The sequence below is a fragment of the Acanthaster planci genome, linkage group LG08, assembly GCF_054643075.1.
Source record: "Acanthaster planci isolate LZ-2023a linkage group LG08, COTS_SCS, whole genome shotgun sequence".
Taxonomy (NCBI): Eukaryota; Metazoa; Echinodermata; class Asteroidea; order Valvatida; family Acanthasteridae; genus Acanthaster; species Acanthaster planci.
Genome location: NC_141784.1, coordinates 18,563,739 through 18,591,043, shown reverse-complemented (window position 1 = coordinate 18,591,043; position 27,305 = coordinate 18,563,739). Strand labels below are relative to the sequence as shown.

Here is a 27,305-nt window from a genome sequence, read left to right as displayed (position 1 = left end):
AGGTTAAAGCCAAGGAAAGGACTACTGGTACTTCGCTAACCTGGCCTCCAGTGGTTTTACTTGTCACTGTATGTCTATGTTTGGTGTGAACAGTTGGTTGCACTCGTAGCACAGAGTGTTGGTCAAACTCCGCATGACTGTTCATCCTGCCATCATCACCCTTTCTTTCGGATTTGTAGCTCTGGAAGATTGTTTTGGAAAAACTGGAGTAAAGTTTGTAATTTCCCACAGGTTCAATCGTTAGCCCCGATTGTGCAGTTCAACCAGTTGAACCCACAATTTGCATTTCAAGGCACACATCAACAACTTGAAATGTTTATCCAACAGATTTGGTTGCAGCAACTTTGCCTGAAGAATGGGTGGAGTCACAAGAAGTCCCCCATTGTGTGGCGAGAGCTCATCGACAGAGGTGGCAAGGGAGTCCTTATAGGTGGCTCCAACGAGTTCCAGGAATACGCCAGCGGCTACTACGGCATCACCTCCAAGCAGATGAGCAGCGACATGACCAAGATAGCAGCAGAGAACATGGAGACCAAACTGCTGGTCACCGCAGAAGAGGAGTACGAGAGGAGCCTGAGCAAGCCTCTGAACGTCTGCATCACGAACGCTGCCAGCCCTGCAGCCTACCACATGGTGCATGAGATAGCCCGCGGGGATGTCTTGGGCGAGGAAAACGAGATCTCCATCAAGCTGTTGACTGACGTGGACAGTGTCAAATCGGTGGAGGGCTTGAAACTGGAAATGGAGGACTTTGCCTGTACGCTGCTACGGAAAATTGTGGTGACAGCCGATGTGAAACACGCTTTCAAGGACGCTAGTGTTGTGATTTTCCTGGATGAGATCGCAAGACCTGATGGTATGGAGAAGGAGGAGTGGTTGCAACTGAACGCTGAGGTCTACACCTCCTACGCAAAGGTCTTGAATGACTATGCCCTGCCTGAAGTAAAGGCCATTGTGGCTGGCTCCGGTCCTCTCAACTTCAACGCCTACATCCTTGGCCACTTCAGCCCAGCGGTCCTGAGGCAGAACGTGATCGCCCTCTCCCGCCTGGATGAGAACCGGGCCAAATCGGCACTGGCGCGGCGCATCAAGGTCAACACGGCCGGCATTGTCAACCTGTTCGTCTGGGGCAACGTTGGCGGCACCACCTACACCGACTTGAAGCACGCTAGGGTGCATGGCTGCGAAGGCGCCATCTGGGGGCCGCCCTTCTACTCACGGCCGATTGGGGAGATGGTCCACGACGACAAGTGGCTGCAGACAGAGTACCTGACCGGACTGAAGAGCTACAAGGAGACTCTGGAGGGCGCTTTGCAGCACCAGGGCGCCTTCTCAGTGGCCCACTCTGTCGTGAGTCTTCTGACCGACTGGTGGAAAGGCTCAGAGGGAGACAGATTGTATTCAGTTGGTGTCCTATCAGAAGGTAAGTGAATCACCTATTTCATCAACAATTTCTGGTTGAATCAGTTGCAGAGCACATGTACCCCACCAAGCAATTAGCTTTTCACGTAGAAACGTTTGTGACATCATGAGTGCATGTGTGGCCCAATTTGTCCCCAGGCAAAATTCATGAACACGTATACTAAATCATGTTGGAAAGCTTTAAAATGACCTCAGGCACTTGCATAAGAAAACTATTTTCTCTTGTAACTTAAAAAATCAAAGCCATGCCTCATGTATAAACATTTTGTCAAGGCTTAACCTTTTTCCTGCACTTCATTCACTTTCCAAAAAGAAATGCTTTCCTTGAATTGGTAGTTTGATGTTTGCTACAACTTTTCTCCACAACCACTTTCAAATGCAGATGTAATTTTTGGAACATTCCATTCCATTTTGTTCTTACATTGCAGGTTGGTACGACCTTCCAGAGGACATCGTGTTCTCCCTGCCGGTCAAATTTCAGAAGGGGACTTGGGAAGTGGCCCAAGACATCGACGTCAGCGATGACGTGCACAAGGTACTGTGTGCCATCGCCGACGAGCTGACCAAGGAGAAAGAGGTCATCTTCCCTCCTTCCCGCACCTCCCCCCCTCCGGGACAGGACGACGATGCGAACAAGAGGGTGTTCGGCCAGGAGGAGGCAACAGGGGAAGCCAAGGACGGTGGGAAGGAAGACAGCGGCCAAGCCGCAGAGGCCGAAACCAAGCCAGCAGAAGAAGGCAATGGAACCAATGGACAGTTGTTCAAGATCATGGAAGAGTCTGAGGTGGATAGTAAGGAGGAAGAAAGAACAACAGACACAGATAAATCAGCGGAAGACGCTTAACAATCACTGTCTTCAATTTGTGGAAATGTTTATTGTAAAAAAAAGCTTCTTTAAAATATTAAACTATTGTACTGTTACTTCAAAAACAAAAGGAAAACAGAATAAAATGAAAATACACATATCTCCGAAACTCAAATCATGTTCATTATATATCTCATATCTCCGAAACTCAAATCGTGTTCATTATATCAGACCCGGTTAAGTAACCCAGTAATGCTGCTATGAAAGTGAGCTGTTACCATTTACATGTACTGACATTTTGTTTATGATAGATATCTATTACATGTATTTTGTGATTATCATTTTCTTGGGGGAGGTGTACATGTTCAAGTTTGAGTGTGCCAAAACACTTCATCGACCCTTCTATCATTCCAGTCGTGCTGTTGTGTACTTGTGAAAGTGTACGGGATTTTTAGTTTTCTGAGAAATACCACCTGCGAAAATTGACTTCCTGAAGTGTGCTTCAACGCCGTGCTATGCGTTTGATGTGAAGGACTTTGGTCTTGTTTCTTTTCCAGTCCTTTTATATGACCAACTAAGGACCCTTGGAAATATTGACGTTTGTGAACCTCTATTCCAGCACCAGCCAAGAATCTTTTCGAGGGCGTGCAGTGAACGAAATTATCAGCTGTTTGAGTTTATTATTTTTCTGGAAAACCAAAAACAAGAAGGTACCCGTGGTAAGGATCGACAAATCAGGAGGATTTACTAGGAGCCACACAAGCCACATGCAGCAAGGAGACTTTAAGATAGGATTAATCTGTAAAATGTACTCCAAAGGATCGGACTTGGAGCCATCGGTGCTGAAAAAGTACGGAGAGAATTACTGTACCATGTTCTTATTGCCAGAAGGAAAATGAATGATGCAGACAGAACAGGCACCATGGAGCCTCCAGTCGAGGTTTAGAGGAGTTAATAATTTTGTTTGAGTGTGTGTCCTGTAACACGGTGTAGTGGTGATTCGGAGAGATGTTGCCTCTTATAATTAGCCCCAAGTCTGATACATTTAAAGTTGGCCAAATTTGACCAACTCGATTTTTTTTTGATACTTTGGTCTGGAAGCACACTTAGTGACCTCATCGACTTGCTGGCAAATCTATATGCAGAAAAACTGAATAACAGTGATGTCCAGTCCATGCCTGTGTAAAATTTGTAAAAAGTGTAAAAAAAAGTGTGCCACTTGTGTAAAAAAGTGCTATAAATTAATTTACAAGAGTACCAAAATGATATCGTAAAACTAGTCCTTCAAAACTCCTTGAGAAACTTTCTTACAGAGCATTTTCATTTGGGCCTAATAAATTCAAATAAAATTCCCCATCTATTTTTGTTTTCATTTCTATTTTTAAGTACATGTATACGATAAGTTTACAATCTGTAGTGCATTACAAATGTTTGTACAGTATGCCTATTTCCTCGAAGTGCTTGTCCTTGTATTTTTTTTCTGTACATGTCTTGAAATGAATATAAACCTTTAATTGATAAATTTTCCGCAAATGTAAAGCCAATTGTAAAGCCCAGGTCGCGGTTTTGGGCCTCAATCATTATAAAGCTACCCCCCTCCTCTAGAGAAAATGAAGTGCTACCGTAAACGACCTGATAAATTGATAATAAATTGACAATTGACCTGATAATAAACTGATAATTTGGACGCTTTTTTCCACTGAATTTGTGCCTATTTTGGTGCTCAGGCTCAAAAATCCCGAAGTTAGAGAGAGGGGTTTATCTTCCTCAAGTTATGACCTGGGAATGGGCCCTGGGTGAGCCCACCCCGCGGATTTTTGTACTGAACATGGTCATGAAAAGTGCAATACCTTTACTGACGTCCTCTTGCCTGCATGACATGACCACGCAAAGAAATTAGCCCCCCCCCCCAGTAAAGCGGAGCACCGTAAATTTGCTTAATTAAATGGCCCTAAAGCGGGCTATGCAGCTTTTAACGCGAAGAGGGACCGACAGTGTTTAACCCACCCCAACTTTTTCAACAATCATTCCAAACATACCTTAAAGCTACTCTGGACTTTTGGTCCCCCTCCCTGCTTCAACGAGAATATTTTATTGTAAATTTTGGGACAATTTTGATTCTCTTGTGGTCGTGGCTTTTAATCCCAGTTTAACTGTGTTGCGTTTCGTGCAATTCTAGAAATCGCGAAAGGGATTGGTAAACGGAGTATAATTTTGAGCGAAAAATTGCGCTCAGTGAGCACTGTTCTTCACACTTTTTTGCCAATCGATAATATTGCCCGTCCTCGACATTTAGTTTTCCCTCTGTCCACATGTTTGCTTGCCTATGTTTCAACACGACCTCCCACCAAACCCATTCAGAAAGTCCCAAGTCACCAAAGAAATAATACAAGTATTAACAAACGTACACTTCTTTGTGCAAAAGATGCGGAAAACATTTTATTGCATTTGCTTAAATCACGGTTAAATTATTTTCAAGAAGTGAATTTGATTGGCTGATTATTGCATCACATCATCTTTCACAAAAAATTACAACAGCTCACTTCAAATCATGCATAACAGGAAGCTTACGTATCAGGTGTTATTCGATGCTTATTGTCTAAGATGGTGAAAGAAAAAAGTGTGTGCCAACATTTCATCATGAGATACCAAGAACGCAGCGATGGAAATGCGCAAATCAAGAAACCTTCGTCCATCTGGACGTGTTACGCAGCAAGACAATACATACAGCAGAAAAAAATGGATTTTGTTGGAGCAGCACCACAATATCATTAAATGAGTCGACAAACGTGAACTTGTTAGAGAAAATCGGCACAAGCAAAAAAAACATGCAATAGCTTCTTTACACCCTGAGACAAAACTAAAAAAAAATCAACTCATATTGCCACCCGAAGAAATGCAAATGCACTTCATCATAGAAAGACGAATGGTATTTATGGCCCTGTATTTACGAAAGCCCACTAATGCCATGAAGTATATGTTTTCAAAAAGGGATGAACATGTCACATTTTCAAAAAGTGAAGCCATATTTTTTCAAGTTTGGTTTCAGAAGATATTTTTTTCCAATTTGTTTTTAAAAATTATGGTTTGTAAAAGTTCAATTTTATGAGATATATACTTTCAAGTTCCTTTAAACAAGATCCCTTTACTACGAAACATTCGTTTTGATAAAATCTATTTTTATATTGCGCCGTATAAACGACAGGCCGGCCTGAACCTCACAGGGAACGCCCTTGTAACCTTCACTATTCCAGAAAAAATCTAGAAATATAAATTTTCCTTTTTCAAAAAAAAGGAAAACGAACTTGAAAAATATATATATCAAAAAATATATACCTAACAAAATACAACCTCGACAAAAATGTCTCTTAAAAAAGCGATTCTTCTCTTCAAAAATCAGACACAATGGCACTTGTGGACTTTCCAATATATCTTTGTACATGAACCAGACAAAAAAAGTCTGAGCTTAACTGATAATTCGTGGGATAAGATAGGGCATTTAGCAGCAACCGTAGATGCTGTCGAAGAAAGCTCTCTTTTTGCATCCGCAAACTTTCTTTTTTTTCCAAGAAGCAGAATATAAATGCGCGTATCGACCGACGTATGTGTTTTGATCAGTCGACTGTTACAGCTGGTGTAAACTGTAATTGTCGGAAATCTTATTTAAACGGGATAGCGAAATGAACTGTTAATAGTGTGTATAAACCATAAAACTAACGAGTGTTTTGTGAAAAGTAATTCTTTGGCATAGAAAGTGCAACGATATGAAATAACTCACGTTTAACACGGTTCTTAATATCACTCTTTGCTGGCTGATCATTCAAAGATTGTATTGATCAATCATTTCAACATCCTGTGTGTTTAACTCAATGAAAAATTCTTCATGAAACTGATAACGTACTTGTAGACTGTATTTTTCAGTGCAAGCTATATAGGTATAATGTGCGTTCACGAAGAAACGTATTTCTGAAGGGTACATGTACACAAAAACATCCGGACATGCATTATATATTTTTAAAGTCTATTTTTTACTTTTACTCGAAATACTTGTTTGGATACTTTAGGAGCACACATATATCCTTCAAAGTTTTAAAATTATGTAAGTACACGAATTTGTTGTTCAAAGAAAAAATCAACAATTTTAGGCGATCTTATTCGCGAACAACTTGGCAAATTTGAACTAATTTTTGGATTATTATAATACAAATTGGCACCAAAAACCAATACAGAAAATGCATTCTTATAATTTGAAATTAAAGACGGTTGGAGTCGGTAGACAATGGGTGACGTTGTGTAAAAAGGATGCGAGTTAATACCCACCAAAAATAAAGGGCGGACCCAGAGCCAAATATTCGTGGCCAAACATTCAAGGATTTATACATTTAAGCTTCAAGGCCTGTTTGAAGAGTGGGGCTTAAGTTTGAGCGCTTTAATTACACGCTTTAGATTTAAATATCTCAAAATTATCCTTCCATGCATCATTATATTTACCCTTTCCCCATTTATGCCTTTTTGAGGAAGGGATGGACCTCGCTATTTTCCCGAAGTACCCTGTTGGCAATCGAGTAGTTAAATCACCACTCACCAAATCCACATTGATCAACATCAAAAAGAGTTACAGGTTATAGGCTATGATTTCTAGAAATCGTGCAACAAAATGTACTACCATATCGTTCTGTGATGTAATTTTTCGCAGTTTTCATTTAAAGTTGCCAAAAAATATATTCTTTAAGGTGTCATTCACCTCCTTATCAGACCTATACGTCTGTTAACATTTACATCAACACCTGTGAAATATTTCTTTTAAAACACACGTACGGTCCACCCCAGTTTTCACTTTACAGTTGTCCAGTAAATAAATAATGAGGTGGCAGTTGTGAAATGAAAATTAGACGCAGGTGAAATTTGTTCTCTTCATATTTACATAAAATGCGCACATATGATGTGATCAAAAGATTTTGTAAATCGTGCTTTGTGTTCAATAACACGGCTGGTGAGCTGTGAGCTTTCATTCATTGCGTATGGAGCGTGCATCCTTCCAATTTCAAAATCCAAGGTGAGTGCGAGCGTGACGTGTATCAATGCTTAACATTTGTATTCGTGTGTTTGAAGTCACCACAGCACTACATGTATTCGAAAGTCTGCGAAAATCCTTTAACTGTCGCCTCAACAAAATTGAAGTTAACGGAAAAATAACCCATGCGATTTTTTTATTAGTTTGGTCTAAAACCTTTCGAAAAGCTTCTAAAAATTTGGCTTATTTAGTCAAGTGCCCTTGAATGACATTCAAAAATGTCACATAAAGATCCCGCATTTCATGCCGACTCTATTTCTTGTGTAGACCTGCCGGTTTGATACACCCTCAATGTGTTATCATGCAACTGAACGTCACAATAAATTCCAGAGATTTTCGAAGCATATTGCTAATTTTACAAATTTTTCGAAGTCAAGGATCGAGCTAACGAATCCGAGAATTCGAACCCCTTTCAAACATTAAAAAACTACCAAACTCACCAAAAATGTGGGTTTTAAATGTAAGTAGGAGAGGAGATATTGGATCCGTAGAATAAAAAAAGTAGATTTCGGGCGATCAAGAGTCATGCAATGAACTGAGAAACTACAAGACAAACTTTGTCAGTGCCAGTTGCAAGCATTCAGCCCTTCGAAATCATGCTTCTTCCCAGAGTAGATATTTTCTCTTAAATCAGGGTTGGTCTCAGGGAAGGTGCCATGGAACTCTTTCCTCGCATCTGTCTTGGTAAAAGAGTCCTGTATCTTCGAGAGCTTGGTCTGGGGTCGAGGACCGAATGGAGAGCTGGGCTTCCAGTCGAGTCTGGGGTCACGTGTCCCCTCGGGATTAAAGTGGCGGCCATCCACTTTGGGGCTGCTACCTGGATTTTCAAATGCAGGGTAGTTCCAGGACATCGAGGTACCACCCAGTCTCTCACTGGGTTTGTAGTCTTTAGTGACAAGGGGCGACTCCCCACCCCCTGTGGCCACTTGCGCTGTGTCGTTGAAGTGGACCGATTTAGACGCACTTCCAGTCGATTTTGACGATGGTCTACTGCTGTACATGTTTGGTAGACTCTTGCTCATGTCTCTAAGGTCGAATCTACTGTTGTCGGGTGTAATCACCGTTTTGACGAAATCGGGGTTGAAGCTGTATGTATAGGTGGACTGCGCGACCGGTTTCTGGGCAATGGAAGCTTCCAATCTTGGCCTGCCATGTAGCAACTGTTGCTGCGTGTACTTGGGTGTGATGTACGGGTTCTTGCCCGGAGAGCCAGCGAACTGAACATCCATCACCGCTCCGCCATCCTTCACTGATCGGCCTGCGCGACTCTTGGCTAACTCCCCCCGTGCCGCCTCGAGCTTGTAGGCGTCCGTCAATGTCTCGGTCTTGTGGTAGTCCCACGGTCCGACGAAGTCGTACTCGTAGGGGTTGTCGCCGTCGTAGTAAAACGGAGGCTTGGTGGAGTAGATCTTGTGTAGGGTATCATAGTAGACCGGAGACTGGAGCTGCGGCGTGGTGTAGTCGACCTTGCGCTTCAGAAGCCTCAAGTCGTGGTGATGTTCCTGCTGTTCGGCTTGCTTCCATCTCGTGTTCTGGGTGAGCGCCTCCAGCTCTTCCTTTCTCCTCTCCGCCATCTGCTTCAAGTAGCCGCCCTCTTCCTTCTTCTTCGTCTCCTCGCTGAATCCCGAGAGCGAGTTCTCGGGCTCCTGCTTGGACTGTTGCTTCATCTCCTCTAGCTTCCGCAGCTGGAGCTCCGGATGCTGCGCCGCCTGCAGCTTCTTCCACTGGTCAGTCAGGGTGGGGTCCTGGAAGGATTGCTGCGTCTCCGTGGGGAGGTTCCTGTACTCTGGAACCTAGAAAATGGTGTGAAGTGCTCAAAATGTTAACCACAGATGTTTAAATATAAAAGAAACACTGTACTTTTTAGGGGTAGTCGATTCGAACTACGTCGTTGATGCATGTTGTCCGCCATACGTTTTGTTTGTTTTGTTTTTGTTTGTTTTTTGACTGGCATGTCCATGTAAATACACAGAAATTCTTTCTTTTCCTTTTCATTTGCCCGGTAATGCGGTGTTTCAACAACCTTTTTTCAAATTTAGTCTACAACCGCTAAACAAAACGTACGCCTTTCTCGGATTAATTAACATACATGAAAATGCATTCACAGTCGGCCTCATTATCAGGTGGATTGATGCATCTTTCCCGTAATCCCGCCTGTATTTATACAGAATTTCCAGTATCACAGAACTCGTATTACACCCTGAGGCCGACGATGGAAAATCCATATCTCACCTTATCCATTTCGATGTCCACTTTTGGTGAGAAGGGTACATATTCAATGCGGCCATCTTTGATGACACATCGCACGCACTGGTTTGGACCAATCAGGCGAGAGATACGACCTTCCAGGGGACGAGGTGGCATAAAAGTGGGATACGACCGTGGACGCTGAGAAGGGAGAGTAAATGATAAATATTCATTAGGCTTGAGAACAACGGACCAACCATGGTACCGACGACGAGGCTGCCACTCTGTGACGGGGCTACGATATAAACTGACGGGAAGTTGACAAAAATTTATAGAGGATAAGATAATATTATTCATGACTTGAAGAATTCTCCGCCTCACACATCCAAGTCTAGAGGTTGTGGTTTGCCTGTTTCCATGTATATGCCTGGAGGGTAAATTCCCTATTTAAAATAATATTAGTTACAATATATTAGTTACAATATAGGACAAGTTTATCAACGTGAAATATTCCACGTATCTCTACCACCTGAAAATTGAACACAAATGTTACTTTAGGAAAGAATTGTTAAAATTATAATGTGTACAAGCTCCAGATTTTAAGGGTGTGCTAGGAAAGCCGTTGCCATTATGCTAAAAGTAATGAATGCCGACAAAAATGCATGCACAGGACTGAAAAATATTCGAAGAGGGACTGAAGTCTCGTCATAGGATGGAAGGTTTTTGTACTGAAATGTATTTTTGATTGAATTGAATTGAATAATCTATTAATTCAATTGGTTGGCTACTGCAGTGCCATAGATGGGTCACGCTATTCGTTGCGTTGGTTCCACAGAGCAAGCTTCGGTCAAGCTTCTGCTGGAGGTTGCGAAAACTATTTTGAGGAGTTAGAGCGTGCAATTGTGTAACAAAACATTCTGTACCTCACGTTGGCTTTGGGGGAGTTGTGCATGTACGCGATAGTCTGTGATTCTGTGAGCAGATTCTTTGTCTCGGTAATCCTTAGAGGAAATGTATGACGCATTCCAATAATGGCTCAACTTTGGACCAAACCCAAGGTTTTGGCACCTACTGGACTTTTCAGCATGGTTATGGTGGGACCTTTCCCTTTTCATGCAGTAAATAGACCTACATAGGCCTACTTACAAGATAGACTTTCCAATATATTAACTATAAGAGCTTGATTTGGAGAAAGTATTTCATTTTGTTTTTATTCTCAATGATGTCTCCCTCTAGCATTTCGGACATTACGGACAACTACTCAGGGCTAAGTCATGACGAATGTTATAATTTTAGTCTTTTGTTTATCTTCTACAAAAAGAAAATTGGTTTTTGCCAACAAAAGTGACCTTAGTGTACGTATTTGTGAATCAAAAACTTAATGATTTTGAAATGAGATCTGCTAGGTTTAGGGGCAGTTTGGGTGCATGAGAATAAGACGTGACGAATGAAACCCGGGGAAACAACCTTAGTCACTCCCAATGACCAGTCACTCTTTGAAGGACTGTAAGCTTCAGAATACATTACAAGCACTTAGCGAAATCGTATCCGTGTAACCTTTGCATTCGTGGCAATACAAACTGTAACACGCGCAGGATGTGTAACTGTTGACGAGGTCGAGTCCGCTCGTTGGAAAGGTGTCCTACCCGTGAGTGTGAGGTTGTCGCCTACTAATGTTATTGACTGGGCCGCTCTGAACGCGAGGCAGGCTCGGTTTGCAATGTTTGCCAAAATGTTCCCTGGAGTGTTTTCACGGCATGAGGGCTCGAAATGTCAATTTCACAAGACAGGAACATGCCTCAGGAACACTTTGCCTATAGTGTGTGACAGCATTAAGATTTCAAGGGCATGTGCTATGCGTTGGCAAAATGCAAGAAACTCCACACGTGCCCTCGACTAACGTTTTGGGAGAACTGGATATTTTCTTAAAGGGAATTTCATAAATTTTGTTCCATTATATAGTTACGAGTGTTATATTTTCATTTACCAGGACCCAAGCTGAAGGCATGTGTAGGCCAACCAGCAGCATAAAATCTCGCATTGTTATTGCTTCAAAGGAGTAATGTGACTTTATATTTAGAGTATAAAGGCCTGAACGATACTTGGAAAGTATACTTATTGTCTTCCAGAAAATTAGTTCTAATATTATTCTTCTGAAGTTGCTTCTCATTTATTTTCTATCTGGTCTGGTATCTAATATCCATATATATTCTTGTCTGCATTCTGGATGGCAAAGGTCGAATATGCCGCAGTATTCAGCAAAAGTTGCACTTGGCTTTATCTGTGTCTGTGGAGTTCTTAACAGCGAAACAATGTGCCGTGCGATGTAACGGGAGGCGGCAATCAACTGTCATTACAATCATACAGACACGGTTCCAATCATTACAGTAAATCATCTCGATGTCCAGAACAATCGTGTTGCAAGATATAATAAACTTAAAACGTTTATTCTCTGACAAAGTGAAAGCTTTAGAACCTTTATTGCAAGTACAAAAATACATCAAACAACTTTTACAAAAAAAAAAGTGCATTATAATGCAAAGTGGAAAGTAAAGTGCGTCAAATTCTGGGACGAAAAAGACATTGCGTGCACGTAAAAATGATCCTGCAGCGACCGAATACATTTGGAAAGTATCCTATGCCTTATTTCATGCCGTTTGTCAGCGATTCAGATCTAGGAAATATTGCATATAGGTCAGTTTGAATTGCGGTTGACACATCTGTTTTTTGGAACTAAAGTAAACCAGCTTGTAGCTTTTTGCAAAGCACAACGCAGTCATCTTGATAATAGTTTTTGGGCGTTCAATATCTAACCAATACTGAATATTCTGCTGAATAACTATCAAGGCAAAATACTTTTGAAGTGCGAAAGTCGAATAGAATTAATTCAAAGCTGGCCTATATAAATATAAGCCTATAAAAGTCTAGGGTGTATGGGGATGCACTTCTACTTCAAAATATAACATACATATCATAAAACATCAGGACAAGATTCAAACGAATGAGTCAGTTTGGTATTCCAACAGCGCATGCCCAAAATAAAGCGCGTCTGAGGTCATCTGGACGTGCGTTCAAGATATGCGCACTGCCCTATCAGCTCCGCCTTACGCAGACTCGCAGGCGTGCTTTGTTCCCAATTGACCTTACTGTTTTGAAATACTGAACTGGCTCATTTATAGCGTAAAAGGAAAACAGACGACATTCTGGATTAGATTTGGTAATATTAGACAGCACTATTCGGGGGATTCGTCGCAAATGTCCTGCAATTAAAATAAACACGACCAAAAGTGTAAAATCGTCGAAGTTTCACATTACTGAACCATTTCATAAGGGGAACCTGAATAGCAGTGATTTGATAAAATTGTTAAATCAAAACTGGATGTTTTCAGGTATCTCGATGAGGAAGATAGGTCCTATTTAGCGCTGTTCTTTGGACACCTCGACGTATGAACGGCAGCGAAGCCTGAGGCTGAAAAAAGGAAAGAAAGTTTAAAAAAGTTATTACAGGCAAACAAACATTGATTGGGTGTTTCAACTCACTGGCCTGAAGAAAAAATGTTGTAGCTAGGACTCTATTTTTCATCAATGATAAAATCGCTGAATTTCAATTTCACCAATTAGATGTTGTTCTGTCGATAAACTGTACCTGAAAAAAGCAGGGAAAGGCAAATAATATCATGTTATAATGCACAAGCCGTATGTAAGTTATAAGCTACCTCGGACTCTCAGTCTACTGAGAAAATGTTCCGCTTTCAAAATTAAGAACAATAATTCGGGGTGTTCGGTGTCAACACAGCGCCCTGAGTTAACTATTGCAAGATCACGGGGGCATCGGGATTTGGATAAGAATGCAATTAATGTTAAAAAAAATCGCATGCACTTCACCAGACACTTACAAGGCTATGGTTTTCGATGGCGGTCCGCTTCTCCATATCCACCTTCTCGTCGTAGTTATCGAGGCGCAAGGCGTTGGCGGGACCGTACCCGGTGAAGTTCTTGTTGTACGTGGTCACCCACTGGGAGCGCTCGACATTGCGCAGGGCGTTGGCGGTCCTGGGGTGAATGGAGAAATCTAGGCTTCTGGGGGCGTGGGAGGGTAGAACGGCTTTCGGTGGGATGGGATAGAAGTTCTGCTGACCACTGGTTGGGGTCTTCCGGTTCTGTGGATGAATACAAAAGATCATACGTTAAAAGTGTGATTGATGTTGCTCAATTTAGAAAAAGACTTGAATCAAAACCTTTCCCCAAGCCCATACAATGCAGAGAAACCCAACCTACGCACAGACACAACTACTCCCTAGTTGGTTAGAAATCAGCTTCACTATAAAAGGTGAGAGAGCAAGAAATTGTCAACATCTTAACATTTTCATGCATCGTCTTTTTGCAATGTTTTTCTGCGGATCCAATAAGTAATTTAAAAGAACAGGGAGACGGAATAGGAGGTGACTTTGCAAATTTACGACTAGAGAAGGAATCAGACCAGATTGAAAGGAAAAGGACGGTGCATGGGAAGATGTCTCACCTGGAAGAAAACATCACCAGGCCAAGACAGAGGTCTTTTCTGCGAGTCTAGAGGAAGGTCTTGGGTCTCCCATCGGTCCCCAGCACCTGAGAGAAAGATAAGGCATTAGATACGTTAGACTATACAACATTTAACGACTGAAGAACTTTACACTTTGTACTGTTTATTAGGCAAACTGAGAGCCCTTTAAGCTACTCTCAGATTAAGTTATCTTTATAGAAGCCTTTACTGAAAAACTTAGTTTTTTAGGAGTTGAATAACATTGCACTTTCGACTAAAGATTTAGCTGTCTCTGCCTATTCCTTCCGCCAAAGCCCGAGCCTTCATATAGCCTGGGCTTAATCTCCATAGCCCGCGGCTTCATAGCGCAGCTACTGAGATCTTTTCAGCCCTCACCTTTCGTTTTATGGTTAATCGTGACGTCGTAAGAGCTGGCAGGCATCTGGGGGTGGAGGGTGGTGCTGCTCTCCTTGGCAGCCTCACCCGTCTTGTAGTCGTCAGGGGAGTTGGCAAAACTCGGGAAGAGGGCGAAGCGGGACATGTGGGAGCTGTAGGGGTGCTCGGCCGGGAAGGTCTTGTCGATCTGAATTTTCCTGTGCAACGAAACAAAGCAAAGAAAAAACATTTTAAGCTTGATTAAGATAAGGCTTCGTTGGAGGATTTGTATACTGGCTTCGATTACAACCCATTAAGGAAGAAATTTAAGCTCCAAAGCTTCATGCAAATTGTTTCAAGCTCAGATAATCACTTTTATCCATAACAGATGCGTGCAAATTGTACCCAGTGTTTGAGGAGGAAAGATGAAACAGGTTTAGGCCTACTTCACTTTAACTCAATATGTTGAAATGGAAACGGTATAAGTGTACATATAAAGTTATATGCTGGTATGCTCGTACAGATGTACCGGAAATGTTATCAGAAAAATGAAGGTCTCATTTATTCGATCGCTTAGTCAGATTATCGTAGTTTAGGTTATTATGAAACTTACGTCATGTCAACTTCCCCAGGCCTCGGTAACCTTTAAACGAATAAAGAATAAGTGGGTTTAAGTCAAGAAGATGAAAATTGCGCAAAATATATACTATAGAAGTATACTGGAGATGGAGCACATTGATAATGAACTTATGGAATTCAAAGAACTGATACTGTCTAATCGTACCATGGAGAATTCCTTCCTCCATGATCGTACCAAAGGAATAATTATTTCAATACATATATATGCGTATTTCTCTGTCAAAACGAATAGAAATACTTACAGTTGATCATTGGACCTGATGTTGCTCCTTTTTAAAAGTGTAAGGTCATAGTACTGGTCCACTGGCAATCCTCTGCAAGGAAAATGGAACAATACTCCACAATCTCGAACACTTAATTAAACATATGCCCTGCCTTTAAAGCAACACCTCCGTCATTTGATTAGTGATCAAAGGATGACCCTATGCCCCGTTTGTACAGTTTGCAAATACGCCCAGCGTGAATTCCTGATTTACAGAGATAAAGGCCGATATTTATTATTCAGTTTGACGCGCCTGTGTCATGGGTCGACTGTTGCTATGAATGATATGCCGTGGTAACCGCGCGTCCACAAAAGTCAACTAGAACATACGCGCACATTTTATTAAGTGATTTCAAGGGGAATGCACAATCATATACATGTACATGTTCATGTTTATACTCCAAAATGGCATACTGTGCTACAGGCACCGAAGTCGCCGACACTTATAAGGCACGTGCATATTTACGCGTGTAATTTGGCCGTGGAAAAAGGAATCAAAGGAAGATTTTGATCCTAGACAGTCACAGCATGGAGGTATTACACTCATACGTATTAATTTCATAAGTTTCAGCGCTTTGTGAACCGCATTCAACAGGTGCATCGTGGCAGCGGTTATCGTCCCGAATGGCAACCCTAAACCCTTTATGCGAACAGGCTGGTCTTACGTGTAGTAAATTGGATGAAGCTTGTTGAACACTCTCTTCTCCTTCAAGTGAGGGTAGGTCCTTGGTAGGGCCGGTAGGAGGGACGTCATTTTGGACCCCGAAACGTCCAAAATGTCCCCTAAATCGGAACTTAAGTCGTCCAAAATCTAGACCTTGTTCATGTGTAGTAATATGTCTAGTATGTGTTGTCGACCCCGTTCCTAAGCCAAGCCAGAAGCCGGTTGCCATGGATTATGTAAATGAGCCGGCAGCCACCGACTGGGTTACCAGTTACCCAATCAATCAACTGAATCAACCACCTGCTGATGTATATTCATTGGGGATCGGTGAATGGGGGTGAAGAGGGTCAACAGATCCGGGGGCATGCATGGGAGCACTCAGCCGTGAGTACGGTAATCCGCGATACGTGTTTTGGGTTTTAGCTTCGAGTGTTGAAGATCACAGTGTTGTGATCCTCTGGGCACACAGGCTGATGCCAACAAACCGAATAAACGTACGACACGGACGAGTAACACGCAAAAAAGCTTTGCATCATTCAGTTATCAAAGTTTGGTGACTACTCAAGCCACTGCAGTGATGACCCAAAAAACGCTCACGAATGTCATGAATGATCCAAGAAAATCAGACAAAATGGGCCACAGTACTGAGCTTAAATCAGCTGTCCGGTGGGATATTTTGGAACTTCAAGATGCGACTGATGTTTCCCTGTCATTTGATCTGATTCAACTCTGAGTCTCCTTACATCCCGCTGTGCGTGCTTTGCGGTGGTAGATTTGATGGCGCACTGGTGGGGCGGTCTCCCGAGAAACCGACTGCACGGATCCGCCCTTGATTAGGGCGGACGGCCGAGCGGTGAATCCAATGGGAAAAGTCACTCAGGCTGAAGCCCTATTTATAAACGAATTCCATGCAGCTGCGAACAAGTCTCGATCTTGATATCGCTATATGCATCCTCTAATGAGATGATTTATATCATTGTTAACGTAAATACATAGGGATTTTTTTTTTCACAGGGCTGTGAGAACAGAGCTGGATTTCTTTGCCTCTTGGATCTACCATCATGATTTTCAGATTCAAACTTTTCCTGATGCCGCTATTCAGCTAAACAACTCATCATCTAACAGAATAGTTGAAAGTAGTCGGCATATCTGAGCATATATCGGGTCGGATTTAAGTGGGCGTGTTCGGGTGGCAAAGACCTCTCTGTGTGGACACCATCAACTTTACCGAAAATGTTTGTTTTTAAAAGCACAGTATATTTACTCAGTCAACAAACTTGCAAAACTGGCTAAGAGACTAACGGTGATGCAATGAAATGTTCTATACTAAGGAAATAGATATGTGCTTGACCGGTCTCAATTAAACGTGCGTATATCAGACCGGCTCTAGTCGCCCGAGCCGCAGTTGAGGGCATTATCAGCGTTCAGTCTCTTGAGCCGGTCTTAAGAGTTAGTTTAAGATCGCTCAAGCACATATTTATTCCCATTCATAGATACCCTTTTTAGTCAAAGAGTCAGATGTCGTCAATATATGGTGGATTTCCAACGATTTTGTTCTGGAATTTTACTTTCATCTTCCCGAACCCCCCGCCCATTTTAATGTAATTGAGCAAGTTGTCCAAAAGAATCTCCTTATATGGACTTGGCGTGCGCGTGGCGAGCCACGTGCACACAGACTTTTGACCAATCAGAATTGATTGAACTGTCTCGTATTCAGGTGCCAGCGCTTGATTTACGCGGCTGGCATTATCACTTCTCAGCGGGCATTATCAAATGTTAATACGTGTACATGTACATGGTCAAGCTGCACGTTGTTGAATAGGGAGACTGTTTGAGGCATTTATAAATACAAATCTCAGTTCTATGCATTAGTTTCAATGTGTGTTGACTAAAAATACCCCAAATACCCCCCTTGATAAAGCCCCCAAATCGCAAAATAATGTAATGATGAATATTAATGAATAATTTCGGCACTGAGATGCACAAGTCTTTTTATCACGGTCTTACAGTGGTGCGGCATGTAATGAAATGTTTCCATATATCAATGATCGCTATCAATTAAATTAATGTCCAGCTTTTCCATCTGATATCATCTTTGTTTGCAATTGGAGGGAAAACTAATCAATTTCTCAATACATGTAAATATTCTGTACGTATATCATTTGGATGACATGACTGCAATTACGTCCCTTTTGACTGAATTTAAGCGGACAAACTGTCTTCACTGGATGACTGCAACGTACTGATATTGTGACACACTCATGAAGACTTCCCAAGGAAATCATGAAATCAGCTGTCGTTCATAATGGCAGTTATAGGTGCGGGCCTAGGACATTCAAAACCCAACAACCGTCTCGCGTGTATCTTATAATTTACTTGACATATTAGATGAGCATAATTGAATTCGATATAATATTCTCCCGTTAGGCCTACATTGATATACGGATGTCTGTACATTGTAATAATACGGGCGTTTCACAATAGTGCGCCTCCAAGAGTTTGCAACTCGTGGGCCAATCACAGTGCGCGAAATCTGTCGACCCAATGCGCGTTTGGAAATGGTCGACAAATTTCGTGCGTTGTGATTGTCTAATGCGTTTCAAACTCTTGGAGGCGCACTATTGTGAATCGCCCGTATTACAATAAGATACATGATTTAATCAAAAAGGAAAAAAATGACTTACCTGATTCCATGATAGCCGGCCATTCTCCATCATTTGTCACGTCACCTCCGAACACCTATCCCAGTGAGTCAACACCCTACAACTAACAGCAATACAAACTTACCTTGGGTAGGGATCGACCCCTGTGCCAAAATGCCGATGTCCCTTCTCCACAGCAGGCGGTGGTTCGTTTTTAGGCCGGTGATCGTCCGGAAGATTCACCGGGCCTTCCCCCGCGTACTCGCGGGCCGTGCCCCAGGGTATCTTGGGCGTTTTCTCCAGGGCATCGCGATAATGCTTGTACCTATAAAGAGAAGGAAATCAACGTACGAGATTATTTCTGGCAAACATCTTAACGAGGAGAAAAAATCTAGTCCACTCAGTTTTAGTGCTACAGACTGGCTGTCAACCTTAGCAAAAAGGATGACCCAGCCAAGGTGATCGGGAGATATGAGTTCCTGGTGGAACTTGATTCGGGGTGATAGATAGTATACACGATGTTAATCTAAGACTTAACAGATTCAAGCCTCTGTACATGTACCTGTCATTTATAAAAATGCAACTCATATCGGAATAAACTGCTATGTACTTTGTTAAGGCATTGCTTTGCGAGATCTTGGAATTAAAAAAATTGTCCCAAACTTTAAAGTAATGGTTTGACATAAATACTCGAATCGAGGCTAAACACTAGGGTATCGCAGCACAGACATAGGCATGGCCATCAATATGCGGCCCGGGTTGGCAAGTACATGTATATAGCACACCCAGTCCGACTACCCACCACTAGTAATAAACGAGGCTTTTACATGCAGCAAAATGGCACTGGAAGAAGCGTGCCGGTAATACATTATTAGAGTCACGTGAATCATGCAACAGCTTCAAAATCACAATATGGGGGTCGAGACAAAGACAAAAAGGGGGAGCCCGATCGAGCTGGCTGGCGAAGAGTGGTGGGCAAGGAAAGGATTAATATGGATATCCTTTGTTCGAATTCCCGAGAGTACAATTCAATTTCTCTATTTTTTTGCTTTTTGTTTAGTTTTTCAGCCTGTTTGCTGTTGCAAAAGATAAATTTTGAAAAAAAAGGTTTTTGATCTATCGCCCACATATGTAGCGATGAAAAGGATTTTGCTCAAGTAAACAAACGCCCTCTTAAACGCCCTATTGGCTTGAGCCTCACTTATTAAGGTGGCACCCAAGTCACATAATAACACAACTATTGCTGGTTCCGGCTTTATTCTGGACAGCTGGAATACGGTCGCCTGGGTCCACTGATAGTGTCTAGAGGATAAAATTTGCATCAGCGTGAATAGGACACGAAAAGAGACGAGTGAGCAGCAACTCAACAAACCGAATCTTGGGGAAACTAAAAGCGTTCGAGTGGCCAAAAGGAGGTCCTATTTCCCTTGGTCTACATCCAAGGCCGCGGGAAAGGACCATCCACTGGTCACTCACAGCTCCTTGGGGCGCATGGACGAGCCTTTATGACATCACTTTCAGTCCGTGTGTATAATATATTACTTCCACGTCCCGAATATTGGTATTGTGCTTTAAAAGCTCATCTTATGGGTGGTTTGATCGGCCGTATACAGCTACATGTAGGGACATCACAGACAGGGCATCGATACAGAGGTGAAAGCTCAGTCTTCTGTGGGTAAATTTAAGTTTGTTTATAAGAACATCCTTACTTCTCATTATATACCTCACATAATTTGTTCTTCGGGACTACGCACCTGGTACTTTTGCATGTTTATATGCATTCAATATTTGCCTCAGTCATTCTTTTCCGGGTTCGTGAGCTATACACTTTGCTGTTTCATATATGCCTATTTTGAAAACCCCACAGCACTCTTACATAGAAAGCTTTACATTTTTCGTCTTTGTTGTTCACATACATCTCGTACTTTTATTGCTAATCAACTGCTTCCTTCTTCATCATTTTCTTAAGGGCATTTTCGACATAAACGTCGGCCTTTTTAATGTGCTCCGCACTCTGTTTCTTTAATTCTTTGTTGATGTCTATAATTTAATTCTGTGTTTATTCACAGTGTGAAATAAACCTGAATGAAGGTTAAACATGAAAGAAAGAATGAATGAGAATTTCACCAGCAGCAACGGTTCGAACACTCGAGTTTGATGCTCTCGTCGAAAGTCTCCAAAAGCTACCGTGATTTTTATCGGGATTATTGGGACAGGAGATAAATTTGTGAAATAGATAAAGGTCTGTGAAGGTCTTGGCCCCCTCCATAAATGAAACCAGTTAATTTGTCACTTTTGCTCTGGAAAACGGTCGTGTTATTATGTTGTCAAAATATCAGAGAACGTGTAAGGCGATCTTGACTTTGTGGGTATAGTAATGTTATGTGCAAAAAAAGGTAAAATAAGCTTCCGAAGAAATCAAAGCAAAACAGAAAACGTACTTCACGAAGCAGTTTTCTGTAGCGAAACCTATTATTAATGCAGGATCTGCATTAAAAAAATTATGAAAATGTTTAAATTTGGGGGTGGGCGTCCTTTGTAAGGCTGAGTCAATTCGCATATTTCACTATTTGAATATTTGACATTTGATTATGTAAAAAATCCGAATATTCAGTCGTACCGACCAGCAGATTGTTGATGAATAAATCATATACAAAATCAGTTGCAATAACACACACAATTGTACATTATGATAAATATAATAGCTTCTCACATCTAGAAGTATCTCCAGCCACTGTTTAGCAAGATTTAAGAGGCTAACAAGACCCCTGCTGAAAATGTTTAAATTTTTTCATGAATTATTTACTCTTGAAATCGTAACTTGAGATTTCTGATGCTTTTCATTTGAATCTGCTTGAAACAAGCCTCCTTAGTGCAATTTTTCTCATTTAAGACAGAAGAAAATGTTTCCTTCCTTTCATGAATTTTGCATTCGAATATTCAAATTCGAAAAATAATATCCGAATATTCGACAATCAATCGAATATTCGCTTATTCGGATATTTGGCACAGCCCTAGTCCTTCGGCACTAAAAGGCGTTCTTCAAATAGGTTACTTCAAAGGGCCCATGCTTCTGACCATATTTTGTTCATCTTTTTTGTACTCCCCTCAAACGTAAGAAAAACTATCCGGCATTATTTTCGGTCACGTGACATTAACATGTCAGTGACCGTGCGGTATAGTTCTGATCACGTGCACAATGGTGGGGAAAAGGGATCGGTTCGTCTGCCACCACAAAGCCTCGAAAAGTCACCCGTTTAAAAGTTTTTCTACAATAATGAAGGTGCTACTTCACTGGCGTCTTCACAGGAAGACGCTATTCATTTGGGAGGTTTTCTGTTCAGTTTGCGAACCCAAAATTTGCTCATTTAAACTTCTTCTGAAAATAATTTTCTAGTTAGGTGGGCTACTGTCAGGAAATGAAATAAGGTCGCATCACCATACCACCAAAACTTTAAAAATCCAAAATTCTGTCAAATTTCAGTGCAGAAGTAGCTGTAAGACCGTGGTTTCTGCCTTGAATGATATTACAATTTTTATAATGACTAGAGGCATTTGCGGCAGCATAAAGATCAGAAAGCTACTAAAATACTCTTAAAATGACCAAACAAAAATTGGAAATCGGGTTTTACAAAGGGGCATTCTCAGGAACTGCACTAAAAATCAAACTGCCTAGCTCTATGTAAGTACAGTGCATTAAGTTCATTGCCATTTTCAACAATTTCTTCTGATCATCTAAATCTACCTCGTAGCTAATGGCTTCAGGCCTCTTTTTTCACATCATTTCTGGAAAGAGGGATCACTTATATGAAGAAAAGATGTGGACATTGCAATGTGATCCAGTAGAGAGGCAAGCTATATGGGGGAACCTTGTATGCTTCTCTTTTCAAACACTGAAAAGAATGCCATGCGTACATGATTAAAGCCGGCCGGTAGGAGATGTCCTTAAGGACTAAACAGGCGATAGTTGCTTGATAAGCGGAAAGAACCATAAGGCCATACCCGAAACGGTCCTAAATGTCCACGCTTTTACGGCTATTCAACGTGGCGCGCTAATGACCAACAAGCGCATACAGTCTCAATTCAGCCGAATAAGGCACATGACTCATAGGCCAAGCAGCTAGCCTATTCGAAAATACAAACGGACCGTACCCATAAGCCTAAGCACTGATGAAGTCAAGTTTAGTTTGAGGTGTGCAAATTGGGGAGACGGATTCCAGCCTTCATAGAAAAGCTTACTACGTAGAACGTGACGTCATTAGCACATCGGGCTACCGAGGAAAGTAATGTTATCAGTACGACACACAATTTTGGGAAATTCTCGTCGCGTAGGCTGTCATTACAGTGAAGACGCAGAAGTCGTTCCTAACTATCCATTCCATTCCTGACGCTGCCTTACATTTCAACCGTACTCAGGGTCCATTATATGGGGAACCAAATTCCTGCAGAAAGAGTTGTAAACCCACAGTACACAACCAGAATTGTCAAACCCAATTTTAAATACTATACTCGAAGAGGTCGCTCGTATGGTTTAATTGAGGCACGATTCCAATCCCTTTAATGGTCAGAGAGGAATACATGCTTATTGCAGTTTACTGAACTCGAAAACGAAGACCGTAATTGGAATTTTAACTAAAAATGCGAGTCCTTTGCACATGCACTTATATTACAACTCTAAACACAAATCTTAAAAACAAAAAATAGAAGGCCCGACATTTCTATCCTAACAGTCTTCCCCAAAGTCAAAAGAAAGTTCCAATGAGAATGAGTTAAACATTTCCATGAAAAGGATGCTCGTTTCTGGGTATTCTTCGGCTTGTTGTCTGCGTTCCGACCTGCAAAGTGCAGGAAACAATCATGGACGGGCATGGCGCATTGGCCTCAGTGAGCGCTGCTGACTACACTGTCCACTCGGGAAACCAGACCATCTTATGGATCGTTAAGGCTCTGTACATGCTTTGGCAGGACTGATGAAGTGCGTAAATGTACGGTTTGAATGTGTCGTGAAAATCAAGAGGCCATACAAAAGATGAACACTCTTACTTCAGAGGGCTTTCTTTGACGCGGTAACTTGACATTTGAAAATCGCCGTAATGGCGATGATGTTCTGAAACGGCAAAAAACAAAAAAACGATCAGTGATTTTGTACATCACGGCTGCGATAGAGCGAAGATTATTCTGCATGTAGGCCTAATTCACATCTCGATAAGGCTACAAACTGAGTGAAATTGAAAGAGTGATCAGCCTGATTTTCTTCGACGTTGCATTTTGCTATTCCACAAGTCGGTTGTCGTTGTACTGGAGTCGAGAGTTCCAAGTAAACGATCTCGCTACAAGTCACGACAGTATTGGGGCAGATTACACAACGACCAAATTGGTCCACATCCTATCCTTGATACTGGAGTTCCTTCGGTGTGTTTTCAAGAAAATTCTTCATCATTGATAGTCAAGTCGCAATAATGAACATTCTACCCACTTCCTTGCGTGACAAGATAATGGGGGAGACTTCAAGAAGCATCCCCGAATATACTGGCGCCACCAATGGCACGCAGGGCTCTCCATCAATGATTCATTACTTTGTACATGTACTTTGCTAATGGACAAAGCTGATCGTTGTTGGACCAAAGTCCAATTTCGGCAGGGCCGTCTCGTAAATAACGAAAACTCGAGTTTCTGATAAATTGCATTGATTTATCGCCCTATAATTTACCTGGCGCAGTGATGGGCTATAAGTACGCCACGGGCCCAATTGTTAATTTCATTATAATCGGTTGATGGATAGATTTCCTGAAAGACGGAGGTCGACAGGTGGTATCAACAATATTATTAGCAAAGTTCGAGAAACAGAGAGATTGTATCACAGTGGTTAGTTAGAGCGAGTCCCGGCACAGCGTTAACTGTGCAAACCAGGCACGTATGGCTACATGTGTAATTTTAGGCGAGTCATTTTACCCATGCATACTTGCCTCTGTCCACCCGGGGGCATCTACCTTAGGAAATGTATACCCGGAAGTGCGTTGACATCAGTTCCGAAATCGATCTCGTGGTGACGAATAGGGTGATAATAACTACATGCATACGAGCTTTTTGCCATCGTTGGTGCGATGGAAGGCTTTGCAAAAGCGTTATCATAAAACATATTCCTTAATTAGAAATGGTTACTCAGGACACACGACGGAATGTATTTGAATATAAGTACCAAACACTCGGCAAAATCACATTTTATTGTGTGCAATAAAGCGTCACGTTTACACTGTCCCTATTTGTCAAGTATAGAATAGTCTAAAGCGCGAGAAAGCTAGTTCAGGTGCTTAAAAATGAATATAACATATCAGACATATATTATTCGATAGCTCGACTAGTTCCGGGACACAATAGCGGTGCGATCGCGAGTGACTGAACATATAAAATAACTGAATCAGTGTAACAGAATAAAACTACGATGAGCTATTTGTCGTCGGAATTTTACACATTCCTGCATGAACCTTTATTTACCGTGGGTTAACGCGTGCCTGCTTGAAGAGGGGTTAGATCAGATAGCTTTTCCACGATGGTGTACAATAATAAAGTACAAAATGTTACACAATGTCAAAACCTATCCCACGGCAAGATTATGGATATTAAGCACGTACTATTGGTAGCAGCGCCGACCTTAGAAGGTAAAAAGGCGCCAAAACTCTTGTCACTATGTCCACAATGTCATCGGTAACCGGGAAGCAGTGTACACGTCAAGTCTGGGGGCGTTGGGGCATCGGCTTCAAACACCGGTCAGTTTATTTGTGTTGCGAACAACTTTACGATACACACTGTGGTTGCATTTCGGGATATGTTCGCGAAGCGATAGGCACTATTCTCATATGTTTTACTCTGGTGTAATTGATAGAAATGGTTTCACGAATTGCCATATGACCCTGGGATATATATCCTGCAGAAGTTTGTCCTGATGCTAGTAGAGTGTATCTTGATGGAGCGGCATACTAAGTCCTTACAATGGCAACACTTTGTATTACGAACGTAAATCCTCCACTTTAAACTGGGGGTTGCTATAGGAGTGGAAATCCCTACACTTTATAAAGAGGCCAGGAGCCCATACTTGCACGCAGAGTAATTTACAGAGTTGCGACATGAGTGTTTCAACTGTTGGAACCAAAATGGTGGATTATACGTCAGTGCACATGGACAATTAGCACACAACAGCTGTATACTTTACTGCACACACAATGAACAGTCATTTTGGTTCGAAAGTCTGAGGCTGGCGCTACTCTCTCGGTATACAGCCTTGCTTGCACGTAATTCCACGTAAAATGCCCAACAGACGTATTGGAAATAGTGCAAATGAACACCGATTAAACACTTATTAAGATGCAATGTATAATGAAGGGAGCCCCTATATATTTCAAACGATGGGCCCCGTTACCTGATGCTTGCCGCTTTAATTCGAAAAAGTCGATTACACAGTCACCTTCCCCCCAAACTATTCACTTTATACGTTTTATATTACTGTGATAAGATACGTTATTTAGATGTTTTTATCTAGTTACACATACAGTTAAAACGTATGCCTAATTTTGTACCAAATCAGTTCCTTTCTATACATACAAAACAAAAAACGAAAACGACAACACGTGTTGAAACTGTACTCTGTGAGGTGTCTGCAACGTACCTCTTTAAAGTCTGACACTTCACTTTGAATTATGTCGGAAATAACCCGCAAACGGTAACCTACAAAATATCACATAAAATATACCAGCGACACCCTGAAGAGTGAAAGGCAGCGTGTAAATCAAGACTGAAGATTGACAACTCTTGGTCCCTTCAAAGGGAACAGCTCATTTGGTTCAAACATGTTTTCACCTCAAACACATAAAGTCTCTCCACGCGCCGTTATTTATGGCAGTCTGTTTAGTAGCGTATCCGGGTTTTCATTCCAGCGACATATGGGGATTTTTTTCCAAAATGATTGTCTGGTTTTTCCAACCGTAAAAGAGCCCTCCCCGTCAAGAGTGAGTTACAGAATCAGTGTCAGTTTTCCTGTTTGAACAAAGTCAAACCAATGAAGACAGGTTGTAACAGGCACGTGGACACTGTACCATTCTGAATAAAAAAAAACCACAAGTACATGCATGCTGAAAGGATTGATAGTTCCGTCGTCTGTGATGGAACTATCAAAGTACAATTTTAAGATGACTGTTTGGAGAGCGAATTTAGGTTGCCAACAATCTTACCCAATTTTTTGTCGTCTGCTAAACAAGCATGCAAACGACAGACGAAGTGTACAGTACTGATTACCATTTGCGACCAACTGAAGCAGATCTCATACTCACCTGTTGGATGAAACTGTGGGTCTCTGGGGCACAAGATAAGGCGTGAAGAGCTCACTGGACTGGAAGTTCCTCGAGAGGTGGTCTGTACCCTGATGCTCCCTGTAGTAGTGATGCAGACCCAGTGGCCCCATTGGTATCGTGCTCAAACTTGCCGCGGCCATTTTGTCTCAAAACTTGATCAACTTTTGGCAAATCTTCGCATATCCCTCCAGCTAAGCGAATCCAATCAGCGCTCAATATCCATGGCGTTGTTTTAAAAAAGTCCAGAAAATATTCACCGGGAAAAACAGACTGCGTTTGCTAGGGGAACGAGTCCTACTCGTGCACCCGTTGTACAAAATCCACACACGACCTGTCACACTACACACATGGGTTTCCCTGGCACAGGG

General features: G+C 41.8%; 2 protein-coding genes across 3 annotated transcripts in view; one reads left to right on the top strand and one right to left on the bottom strand.

Annotated features, from left to right (window-relative positions):
• The window catches only part of mdh1b (malate dehydrogenase 1B), a 7,018-nt gene extending 3,104 nt beyond the window's left edge, over positions 1-3,914 (top strand). The window contains exons 3-4 of the mRNA XM_022244811.2: positions 328-1,423; positions 1,851-3,914. Coding sequence (XP_022100503.2) covers positions 328-1,423; positions 1,851-2,266 — 1,512 coding nt within the window. The 3' untranslated portion in view covers positions 2,267-3,914. The remainder of the gene's footprint in view (positions 1-327; positions 1,424-1,850) is intronic.
• Positions 3,736-27,305, bottom strand: LOC110984527 (uncharacterized). Of its 2 annotated transcripts, XM_022244809.2 has the most exons (9): positions 26,917-27,305; positions 18,738-18,917; positions 15,267-15,338; positions 14,999-15,028; positions 14,407-14,603; positions 14,011-14,096; positions 13,385-13,648; positions 9,534-9,689; positions 3,736-9,094 (listed from the first exon to the last, which is right to left on the bottom strand). In XM_022244809.2, exons 1-9 carry the CDS (start codon positions 27,075-27,077, stop codon positions 7,862-7,864), a joined length of 2,379 nt encoding a protein of 792 aa, XP_022100501.1. In that variant the 5' UTR covers positions 27,078-27,305; the 3' UTR covers positions 3,736-7,861. The 2 variants fall into 2 exon arrangements, with proteins under 2 accessions (XP_022100501.1, XP_022100502.1); XM_022244810.2 differs by lacking the exons at positions 18,738-18,917; positions 26,917-27,305 and adding an exon at positions 15,952-18,414.

Excerpts from the sequence above, each read along its gene's own strand:
- LOC110984527 (XM_022244809.2), bottom strand. The coding sequence starts at position 27,077 with ATGGCCGCGGCAAGTTTGAGCACGATACCAATGGGGCCACTGGGTCTG. Across the intron at positions 18,918-26,916 it reads CCCACAGTTTCATCCAACAG|GTACAAGCATTATCGCGATG; the intron begins GTGAGTATGAGA and ends TTCTCTTTATAG. Across the intron at positions 9,690-13,384 it reads CCATCGAAAACCATAGCCTT|CGTCCACGGTCGTATCCCAC; the intron begins GTAAGTGTCTGG and ends CTCCCTTCTCAG.